The sequence below is a fragment of the Camelus bactrianus genome, chromosome 6 (genome assembly GCF_048773025.1).
Source record: "Camelus bactrianus isolate YW-2024 breed Bactrian camel chromosome 6, ASM4877302v1, whole genome shotgun sequence".
In the NCBI taxonomy this organism is placed as follows: domain Eukaryota; kingdom Metazoa; phylum Chordata; class Mammalia; order Artiodactyla; family Camelidae; genus Camelus; species Camelus bactrianus.
In genome coordinates this window covers 20,134,851-20,146,974 of record NC_133544.1, presented here as the reverse complement: position 1 = coordinate 20,146,974, position 12,124 = coordinate 20,134,851, and the positions used below count along the sequence as shown (strand labels likewise).

Below are 12,124 nucleotides of genomic sequence, written 5' to 3'. Positions count from 1 at the left end.
TCTTACGAAACTGATGCAGTAATGGGACACTTTATCCCATGATAGAAAGAGTCCCAATGCCTCTCATTTGAAGCATTTTCCTCAAGATTTCAATAGTTAATCAGAGATAGCTTTTCTGATGATCCATTAAGCCAAGAAACTAACAACTGTTTCACTGCCCATATGAGCTCATGTTTCTTTTAAAACTGCTTCCCCTCTCACTCTTGATAAATAACTTATTTTCATAAAAAGTATATAAGCAAATGATCATTGGTGTCTATAATTCACAAAAATGTGCTCTCACATTTTTCCTCAACAATGACTACAAAAATGTGATATTCTCATGAGTTTTGTGTTAGATCACTGCATTATTTCAGGCCAGACATCTGCTACACATGATGATAGTCTATGTATTCATCACTGAAATGGATCAACATTTAAAAATGTTTAAGTAGTTTTAATGTGGAACAATGTCATCATAAAATGTGCTTTGTGGCCCTCTCCTACATTTGTACTATCTATTTGCAAAATTTTCAGACTAATTTCTCATTTTGATAAGTGTTGGCCTCACAAACTAGGCTTGATTTCCTCTTCAGCTGCAAATATAATTTGAAGAGAACTCCAATAAGATTACTTGCTCAACATGTTAAACATTCATAGCTTTGCCATATGCTGTCATGGAAACTGCATCGATTTGTAGCAGTTTGGGTGCCACTAGACAGCACTGATTCACCTCATACCGAATTTAACTGTATTGGGAAATAATGCTTTAATGGTTTCATCCGCATCTAGACCTCTACTGAACTAAGAGGCATATATTGTGTTTATGTACTTTTGCAGACAATTGACTTTTATTTATTAAAGATATAGTCCTACATTTTGTGATTTCTAAAAAAAATAAATAAATAAGTAAATAAAAAATTAAGGGATATCACGGCTAAATTTACACTATAATAGCCTGGTAGTCAAGATACAGATTCTTGAAGCCAGGCAGATTAAGGTTTTAACCCTGATTCAATCACTTACTTGCTCTATTACCAGGCTCTCTTCAGTAGTAAAAAAGGCAAAATAATGGTGCCAACCTGACAGGGTTGCTGTGAGGATTAAATGAGATAATGCACATAAAGCATGAGACACCTATGAAAAGAGCAATTTCAAGTAGTTTGTTCTAATATATGCTCAATTATGAGTAGTTATTATTATTAGCTGTTGTTGCCTAAGCCTTGCACTTCTGTTTAAGGTTAGTGCTACTCCGTCAGTGGTGGAGAAATGCTTGAGTAAATGGGACCTGGTGAGAATGCTGGAAGATGATTTAGTGAATTTAAAATTTGCCTGTAATAACCTTTGATGGAAAAGAATATGAAAATGAATATGTGTATATATAAATACATATATGACTGGGGCATTATGCTGTACACCAAATATCGACACATTGTAACTGACTATACCTCAATTAAAATAAAAATTTGCCATAAGAGACAACAAGGCCACTACTATAGTCAGAAATCCCAACCTATAAAAAGTAAAGGCAAAAAAGCAGTCACAGGACACCTTCTTCACAATAAGGGTATAAATAACACAGCATAATTGTGTTAAGTTTTTGTGTGGGATGGGTGAAGTGAAGTGCTCATTCTAAGCATGCTAGGGAGGACTTATGTAAGTGAGTACTGTCTTTATATCCACTGAGCATTCTATCCAATTACATTCAGAGGAAGGAAGAAGCATCTTAAAAATAACTATATTTGGCTGAAATAAGTGAATATATACAGTGTAATGAATATTCATACACATGGAAGTCTGTAAGAATATAAAAGGGCCTTTAGTTCTTTTTATATCTAAATTGACTTGGAGTGTCCATTAGAATACAGATGGATTCTCCTTGGGTCAGTGTTCTCAACACGGGGAGGTGATTTTGCCCTCCTGCGGAGGTTTGGCAATGTCTGGGGACACGTTGGACACCACAGCTTGGGACGGGGAATGTTCCTGGTATCTAGTGAGTAGATTCTAGGGAAGCTGCTAAACATCCCACAAGGCACAGGACAGCCTCTGCAACAAAGAACGACCTGGCACAGATGTTACAAACGCCAAGGTGAAGAAGCCCTGCTCTACGCTAATAACTGTTCAGGGTCAAAAGAGTTTGAAGTCGCCCACACCCCACGTGGATCTTGGGCAGACTCTAGGGAACAGTAGGCTTTTTGTCAATATGGTCAAATCTTCCCAGGCTCCTGTGTTGGTTCCACATTAATGAACCACAAGCTGAACTATTAATATGGATTGTTCTTATCCTTAGGAAAGGAGTGACTGTAAATGCCATGGCTATAAAATACCACATGTTACTTCAGCACTGAGAGGAGTTGGACTTACACACGGAGGAGGGCAGCCATCCACACTCAGCCTTTGACCAATCAAGAGACCCGTGGGTTCCCGGTTCAGGATTTCTTAACCAGCATCGATTTCCATAGAAACAATATATTCAGCAACAATGGCATAAACTTGAAGATGAGTTCTCAGGTAAAAAGTTATAAGCACAGACTTCAGAATTTTATCCTCTACTTCCACAAAATTCAAAATCTATCTCCTACATCAAGAAAGTTCTTTCACAAGAACCCTTACACAAATCCTCCAGGGGCCGCTTAGAAAGTTGTAGCTATAAACACGGGTAGCACTCAAAGGTTGAAAGTGTATATAAAGAACATTACTTTGAAGCTTTGGATTCTGTACTTGGCGTCATCCTGGCGCTGCTGAAGAGATGCTCTGTGGACTCTGTATTTAGAAAATCTCCCATCGATCTTCTCAGATAAACTGGAGGAATCCTGGAAAAACAACAGAGAGTCTAAACTGGTAGATGGAAGAAAAACCAGTGGTTGAAATTAGACTAAGACAGTATTGATACATAGATAATAAATAATTACAGGCATTTACAGATATATATATAGAGAGAGAGAGGAATCACAGATTCTCAAGGATAAAAAAGAAAATAGTCACTTTGGATGCTTTCATAAAAATGAAAGTAGGGTCCCACACGGGTTGTTTGCATTCTTTTCACTGCTAGTCTCCATGCCAGTCTGAAATGACTGGCACCCTTTAGTTGAAGGGACAAAGGTTTAAGTAACAGTGTGTTGTCCAAAGATGGTATTTAATGACATGATGCTACTTTTCGATGTTGTTACTGTCACCTGGAGTAGTACTTAGCATCAAAATACTCTCTTTGCTTGACATTCTACCCTTTAACTTTAAATTTAATAATTATATCACATAGATTTTTAACCCTAATGGTATCTCATCTGCTGTCAAAAGCATAAAAAGATTCAGGTAAAAAAGTAAGAGAGAAAAATTTCCAAGGGCCTTACTTCTTGCCTTCTTGTTTTTCCTTCATTTTGGGGAGAGAGGATGAAACACAGCAAATAGTCACTACAGTCAGTTGTTTAGACATTTCTATTATGAATTAGGGAGGGGAGAAACTAAAAGAATTAGGGCAACTGATTTTCATATATAAGAAAAATCATCTATGGGATTTAGTTCCCCAAAGAGCCTCTAGGAAATTTTTTTGAATGCTGAAACTGGAAGGGGTATTAGAATTCCAAAGTTCTTATTTTTCTTAAGAAAAAAAAAAGTTACAGCCCAGGTAAGTTAAGAATAATCTGTCCAAGGCTAGACCATGTGTGGCAGGTTGGGCTAGGAATCCAAGGCTCTGTGCTCTCCTCCATACCAGATATGTAGTGTTTAAATGTGGGATTGTAGAGCTGAACCACTTCTTTCAAAATGAGGTTTAAAAAAATGACAGTGAGAGACTATGACACTTTTAAATAAGAATAAAGTCAAGACCCAGCTAAATAAGATGCAATTTGTATTCATACTTAAGAGTCACAGACTATAGTAATACCAAAAAATATACATGTGAAATGTATTTTCACATACACAGTAGTGATGCCAGTGTGAGCAGGAACAACAGAGATACTACTGTTCAAATCTCTCATACTATGGATGAAGAAACATCCCCTGAGATAGACCAGAACTTAGATCTTTGAACCCTTGCTCACGGCATACTGAATTTTAGAAAGCTTTTAGAAATTTGAAAAATATAACCTACACCTAATAACCTATAGGCTTTATGTATTTTTATTTAAGGCTGTGTTTAGTTATTTCCATTAAACTGATTACATGACCTCTTTTTAATCATACAGATGGCTTTAGAGTACATACAGAATGGGTTTCAAGCTAGAGGCAGTAGGGCAAAGCAGATGGGCTTTGTTGCAAATACAGAGAATTAGACTGGAGTTTATCTAATCTGCATACTCCAAGCTTCAGTTCCCTCAGGTGTAAAATGGGAGGAAAGAATGCCCGTCTACACGGTGTCTCTAAGGATCTGAAACAATATAATGTGAAATACAGCTACTGCCTGCCGCAGAGTAGTGCATAATACTTGTCATGAACTCCTTTCCATTTTAAAGGTAATCACTAATACTGGAAAGTACAATTCTGAATTTTGAAAAACACTGTCCCTAAAAATTTCACCACACAGGCATCTTCCTATGTGAGCGTGCATACATATAAGCTAGACTTATAGATAATCACTAGCCCATATGATGAAAAATAATAAAAATTTTTTTGTAGTATTAGAGAACACAACTTTTAAATTGTACTTGTGAACATTCTGTTTAATGTACACCACTGGGGGGAAAACTGAGCTGTCGCCGGAGGTTAAATTTTATTTTTTTAAGCTGGTATAAGACAGGCATTAGTTTCTCGGTGACAAATGCCACCTGTTCCTAATACCTTTTCTTGCCCGCCTTTCATTCACCTAGATAACTTCTATTAGCTAAAGAGAAAAAAAGTGGAAAGGACATGGATGTAACATATTGCCTGCTTTCCACACAGGGCCATATAAGGGTGAACAGAAATTACACCTTCTTGGATACCGGTTTCATAATTCTTTGATAGGGATTTAGACTGCAAATGTGTTATAAATTCCTGAGAAAGAATTGAAACTGCAGTAAAATACACTCGAAACACTTGGTTTTATTCTATACGTGTCTGTTTCTAGATGTGTCAGCTCAACCCTAGATCCCACTCAAAAATGTTTAGTTACTGAACTAGCAAAATTCACTTACTGAAATTTTAAGCCAGTGTAGACCTTGAAAGCTGCATCACATCAGTACCCCCAATAAATCAATATGGCTCTATTTCCTACTCACTATATCCTCAAACAATATGTTAGAGTCAAGCAGAACCTAAACATAACATAAATTATATTTTAAAGCCGATGTGAAATAAGGGGTTACATGGTTTTCAAAGAAAAACTCTCACCTTTGTTCATTCATACAAAGTCAAGAAATTACAAATCACTAGAACTATCTTTTATACATGCTTCCCTAAGGGGACATGCAAAGATGCTGTTTGGGCTGGACCCTGCCTGGCAGGACTAGGTGGCAGGGTTACTTACTTTGCATCTTTTGCCTGAGAGCAACTTAAAAATATTACAGTGGGTAAATCCACACATGTAATTAATTGGCTTTGAAATCTTTTGTGGTTAGAGGTCTATCAAATAAATAGCACTGGATATAAAATCTAACATTCTATGTGGATTTAAATTAATATATTGATATATTGTAGCATAGAGGTAGCCTTACACTATCATGTCTCTAAGACAAACAGTACTCTGGAAATTTATAACTTAAAAGAAGAAAATTCATAAATTAAAATTGCTTATCAAAAAAAGTTATATATCACCAATGTAATGTGTAATTCCTTTTAATTCTTAGGTTTTTCTAAATTAGAGTCAAAAGTTTAAGGGCCAAATGAGCTTGCAGACTGTAGAGCAAAAGTCTCCATTTTCCTATACTGTGCTAATATATAAATGCCATTATTTTCAATCCTGGCTTCACAAATGTCAATAAACTCTGCTAAGATTGAGTGTTAAGAGTCCCCAGTGTTTCTTGGTCTTTCCTCCCTCCCTACAATTTTCTTTGCACATCAGGAAGATGTCAGTGTTCTCACTCAGATAAAAATACTGAAAGAGACAAGCCAGCTCTTTCTCACTCTGAAGCCTCTGAAATCTTCTAGTAGGTTCAGTTTCTCAGGCACAGACTCCAGATGGTCCAAGGCCACTCGGGTACTCTAGAAAAGAAAACACAAGGAAACCAAACATAAAAAATTGATTAATACTCTCAGAATTCAACTACTAAAAATCAGTTGTACCATTGGTATAAGCAGTTGAAGCTGTGGATTCAGAGACCCAAACAAGAACAAATATAATAGTATTTCTATGATAAATACATTTTTCTAAATCAGAATTTTTTTCCAAAAAGTATATGAGACACAATTCTAAAACTGATTCAGATATAAAACTCCTCCCAGATAATTGCTTTCAACTGATATGCTATGAAACGTTCTATAGAGAATTTCACATTGATATTAATTTACAAACCTGCTTTGGTGAACATCAGAAATAAATCACAAGGTAATACTGATAAACAGATGAATTTACAGTTACTTATCTATGGAGAATATAGAGATCCTTACATGTTGCCATATAAAGAAGAAAAGAGTTTTCTCAACAATTATTTTAGTTAAAAAGGAAAAGAGCAGTTCTCAAAAGACTTGGAAGACATATCTAAAATTATTTACAACAGGAACACAAGATCCTATTGATTACAAATCAATAACAAAGACAGTCTTAAATTAGCTGGTCACTGATTTACACATACCGATATAACCATTAAGAAGGAATGATCTGAAAATTATTTCAAAGCCAGTGTTGAACTAAGAGGTTAAGCTGTAGAATGACCTTGAGGCCAGAGACTGTATAATATGCACCTCTGAGTTCTTAGTCCTGTCACAGAGCAGGCACATAGATATTAGTTTTTAAAAGATAAAATGAGTTGCAATTATTCAATGAAATAAAGAACACAGTCCATGGCTGGTGTATGGGAAGAAAGCGAAGTGTCTTGCAAGAACCTGGACAGAAGTTTGCACAGAGCTGTTGAGAAGTTAGTGACCACCCAATATTCCACGTGCTCCCCTGCATCTCCCATGTTAACGGTTCTGCACAATAGATTATGAATGAAAGGGACATGTGTCACTTCTGGACTGAAACAGCTGAGTCTGTGTGCTTCCTCTTCCATCTCAGACCCTGCCGTAGGGACCCGGGAAGCCACATGTTCCAGATGGTACAGATACAAGACAGAGGAACGCTGCCCACCATATTGGACTCAACATGTGTAAAAAAATCAACTGTTACCGTGTTAAGCCGTAAGATTTCACGGTTTGTTGGTTACTGCGTCATACCACAGAATTAATTATTGCAAATAATACCTGAGAATTACATAATTAAATTGTAGGCCAATCAGTTGGTCAAATGACGTGTGTGTGTGTGTGGTGGGAAGAAGCTCCCAATTTTGTGTATATGAGGGTTTTTTTTTTTTTCCAACAGGGAAAGTTTAATTTTTCTGGAACTAAACAGGTTTAGGAACCGGTGTTCTCATCATCTGGTATACATCCGTTTTCACACTTTTCCTATTTTGAATCCCCTACCTCACCCTGATGCTGTTCTCTGCCTTCACCTCCAAGCCAGAGCTTCTCCAGAGCATACACGCATGTCTTCTGCAGGGTTTGTGGAGGCATATGGATGGGGATAGAGTGGAGGGTCTAACTTTTCCTTGAAGACACTTTCGATGTATTCATCTCCATCCTGTATTCTGCAATAACTGTACTGACAATTCAGAAGCCTTTCTGAAACTCTGCAGGTGAATAAAGTTTGCTCTCCATAGCGATCCTCTTGACAAGCATTTGAGTTTCAACTTCTCTGATCCGAGTCATTTTACCCTTTCTCTTTCAATGTTCTTTGACTTGGAGTTATAGATATGTTCAAGTTGTCAACATGTAAACCACTGTTTCTATTTCTTCATCTTCTTATTTTCCTAATGTGACTTTTGAGAGAAGAGTAAAAACATCCTGATTTCACCATTTTGAAACTGGAAGTTGAACATGCCATTTCTTCACATTCATAACTTTATAAGTTCCTTAAACTTTCAAGTTCCATTTAAAGGACGTAGTTCCTTCCGCTTAACATTTATTGTTAGTCTTTTTGCAGCATGTGCTCAACTCAAACTGCCATGCATTTTAAATGGCTTCATTTAATTCCTTCGTGTGTAGAAAAGATTCATCGAAACACATGCTTCTTAACATAGGCTCTAACGTGTAGGTTTAAGAGAACTAGGAGTGTTAGCCACCAAATGTGCTATGTTCATTTAAATAGTAAAATTACAGCTTTTCTCAAGAATTATATTGGCCCTTGAAAAATAAAATACAAATCAATGCCACAGTGATTTTAAAACAAAATTTTATGCATTGGATAAAATCTTTTTCATAAACAATGGTTTCAACGAACTTGTAGTTTTAAAACTTTATTTCCTTTTTTTCCTCATTCAAAAGTGATCCTCTGACCTGGGTTAAATATGTTAACCTCATTTTAACCTTCAAATAAGCAAATAATCTCTTTCTCTACTGTAAAACCAGCATGTTATGCAAATATTTTGCTTAAAATTTTCAATCAACCAGGTGATGCATGAAAAAGGTTTTTTTCTTGCATGTTTACACATACTAGTTTATTATGACTGTTTGATTATGTCTTGAGGTACATATTCAAATGGTTACTTTTTTTGAGTAAATCTTTAAAAACTGCTTGGCTCCTTCCTTCTTAAGTAGTTATTTTTCTATTCCCTCCGCCAACCTCCTCATGTCTCTACTAACACCTTCACATTTGCACATCATCTATTTTATTTGAGACTATTTTATATTCCACTTATGGGTTGTTTCTAAATACCTTGCTTAATATCAGAAATACTTTCTAGTACACATGTCTTTCTCTTCATCCTTACAGTCTAGTCAATCAATTAACACCAAATGTATATCCAGCTACCACAGGAAAATCCTAGTAAGACATGGATGGCACACTTTCTGTTCTTCAGGAACTTTGAATTCACTGGAGGGAGAACATGCATATGCAAAAGATGTAAGAATTTTACAAAGAAAAAAGTTAATTGCATTTTAAGGAAATTACATGTACAGATGCTGAAATTTCTAAGGCATCTGCAACAATAATGTGAAGTAATGAAGATAATGAGTCCAGGCCTGCAGGCATCTCAGGTCTCATAATTTCAAGATTAAGTGGTATTTGGGGGAGTACATTTAATTTCTGTCCTATCTCTATGCATGTTAGCGTGCTTAAAGCCACCACTTTGGCATATAGACTTGAGTATGCACATTCACATTCAAACTCTGCTTTTTGTTTTATAATGAGATTGGTTAGGCTTTTATGATTAGTCTTGTCACATTATATGTCATTTCAAGTTCACTTTTCCCCCAAAACTAACTGTGCTAGAGAGACAAGAACCAACAGCAGATGGATAGTCTATATAGGGAACTTGTTGGATTTTAGAGATGCCATGAGGACCTACAGCATGCTCGTTCCTAGGGCAAAAGATCTCTTACAGAGTCAGGGAAACTTTTTATCTTTTAAGCTGGTTAATTATTTCTGCCTTACATGCTCAAATACTTTAAAGGATACAGGTAAGTCTCCACTGGTAGAATTAAGGGAACAATTTCTCAAGTTTATTAATAATGGCACCAGCAAATGACAAATGGCTTCACCTGTCTTTACTTTTCTTAACTCAATTTTCTAGAAGAATTAAATCAGACATTCACTAAGGGGTTTAAAGACTGTTTCTCTTTTGAAAATGTTACAAGATACTACATTTCTATCAAATTTGAAAACAAAGAGAAATTCACAATTTAGGTTCCATTTCATAAAGGACTAATAAAATATATTGAATATAGTACTTGGTTTATCTCGGAGGCTTAAGGAGCTGGACTTCCAACGGCCGAGGAGCAGTGGCAAAGCAAATGATTATTTACTCCTGATCCTGTTTAGTAGAATAAAGAAAGCTTGAACTACAAAAATGTAATTCATCTGAATACAATTCTTAATCCTCACATCAATGCATAATGAAGATACTATTGTTATCCCCATTTTATAGACGAGGAAACTGAGGACCAAAGTATAAATAACCTCCTCAGCCATGTGATGACAAAACTGGTATGTAAACCCAAGCAGTGTGAATGCAGAAATGGCAATATTATTATATATTTTCATGGTAATTCACCAACTAAAAAGGATAGCAACCAGAAGCTGCAAAAGTGCATGCTTTATGTAAATTCCTAATCCCTCTCTAGCTACCAACTTCTAGCAGCTAGAATTCTGAAGATATGTCCTGGATGAGCTTATTTCTGGAAAAGAAGTTTTAAGATGAACCCAAGGTCTGTCCTCAAGACTATGCATCCAGGTATATACACACATACGAGGGGTCAGGACACTCCTGCCGTCAATTAGAGGACGTTAGGTATGAAACTGAGTTTTGTGATACTAACACCCCCCTTATCTTTTTTGTAACATTTAGCCTTTTATAGCACACTATCTGGACCACAGGAGGTGCTTCAATAATTGTTGGCTGCATAAAGACAAAGGCAGAGTTACCATGTTCTAATCAACCCACTGAATCTTGGCCTCTGCATTAAAAACCTAGAAGCAAAAGTTTGCTGTTTCATTTATTTTCTCTAGACTAAGGGCAAGATCAAGTGGTAGAAACAACAGTGAAATTCAGAAATCCTGTCTGTTAGGTCTTGGCTTTTACACCTACAGGCATGTTTAGATATCTTTCAAAAAGGGCAATGAATAAGCTGGCAATTTTACTATTCCAAAATCTTCAACACACACCAAACTGCTCTGGAGCTGAACAGTTTGTACTGGTCCACAGTATATTTTTCTTTAGACGTTCCTTTGCTTCAGACTTCAGGGAAATCGAATAATATAGTATGACAACATAAGTAGCAGCTATTAGGAATTAGAAAGGGACTTCATTGCAATTCTTAGATTCCTGTCTCCTGCAGAGAAAGCTTACAAAACAGATTTAACCCTAAGCATATTTTAGCAAATATACTTTTCTTTGTAAAAAGGCACGTGTTTATTTTATTAACGTATAGCTATTGAAATCATATGTTTTGAAGTTTAGATGATAAATAAAAGGAGATGGTGCCTATATTTTTATTTTAAAAATAAGTGTGTGCATTTTTGGCACTATACAGATGTTAAATAAACGAGGTTATGAAGCAGTTTATTTGGGTTCAAAAATGCAATTCTATTTCATTTGGAAAGAGATCCACTGCAAACTTTTTTTTGACAAATGGCTGAAAGATGGTAAAAGGACCTGAGTAAACAAGTTAGAAGGAGAGGAAGGGTGAGATCATAAAAAGGATAGACTGTCTGCCTTTTCACTTGTGGTGACTCGATCCTGCACAGCTGTATTGGGTTCACAGGGCCCTCTCTTCATCCAAACTGCATAAGACACTTGCTGGAACCAAATGGAAAAGCAGAAGAGAATAGGCTGGCAAAGTCATTTTGTAGATGTACATGCTTGGAAGAGCTCCTGTGCTCAAAGTCTTGTGGATTTCTTAGGAAATCAGAGGAATGCTCTATTTCTAGATTGTGTATTTAAAACTTCTTTTATTACTTTTTTGTTTGTTTTTGTTCTGTTTGGAGGCAGGAGAGGTAATTGGGCTTATTTATTTTAATGGAAGTACTGGGGATTGAACTGAGGACCTCATGCATGCTAGGCACGCACTCTACTACTGAGCTATACCCTCTCCCAATTCATTGAGTATTTTAAGAGAGGTCTAAAAATCAGACACCCATTTAGAAGTGTTTACACATGTCTTGGGGTCAGAGGGTACATAAGGCTTTTTTTTTTTAAACCAGTTAATGTGGCAATATGACATCAGTGATTATATCTGAGCTAAAATCCAGAACTTCTGTTACCAACAAACTTCATATTTCTTATAAAATACCATTCTAATCAAAAGTAGTAGATCTCCTTTAAAAGCACAAATTTATGAATTTTGAGAGTAGGCAGCATATCTTCATTGGAAAGTTTGAATAAAGAAGGCTTTCTAGGTATTTTCCAACTCTCATCGACAATAAATTTTTTTAGTGAAGAACTATATGAAATCTACAGACCCTGTCATTAAAGATTACTGTGTTCTTCATTTTAGACATAACTGAATTATAAGTTACAGTCAACCCATGATCTTA

At 36.1% G+C, this 12,124-nt stretch overlaps 1 protein-coding gene across 8 annotated transcripts in view; it reads right to left on the bottom strand.

Moving 5' to 3' along the window:
* CEP128 (centrosomal protein 128) overlaps positions 1 to 12,124 on the bottom strand; it is a 357,239-nt gene that overhangs the window by 18,036 nt on the left and 327,079 nt on the right. For 7 of the 8 annotated variants that reach the window (XM_045517288.2, XM_074365179.1, XM_045517292.2 and 4 more), the window contains 2 exons: positions 6,019 to 6,096; positions 2,679 to 2,792 (listed from right to left, as the gene is read on the bottom strand). In XM_045517288.2, the coding sequence (XP_045373244.1) occupies positions 2,679 to 2,792; positions 6,019 to 6,096 (192 nt within the window). Of the gene's footprint in view, positions 1 to 2,678; positions 2,793 to 6,018; positions 6,097 to 12,124 lie in introns of those variants that run through there. The other variant, XR_012507429.1, reaches the window with a different exon arrangement.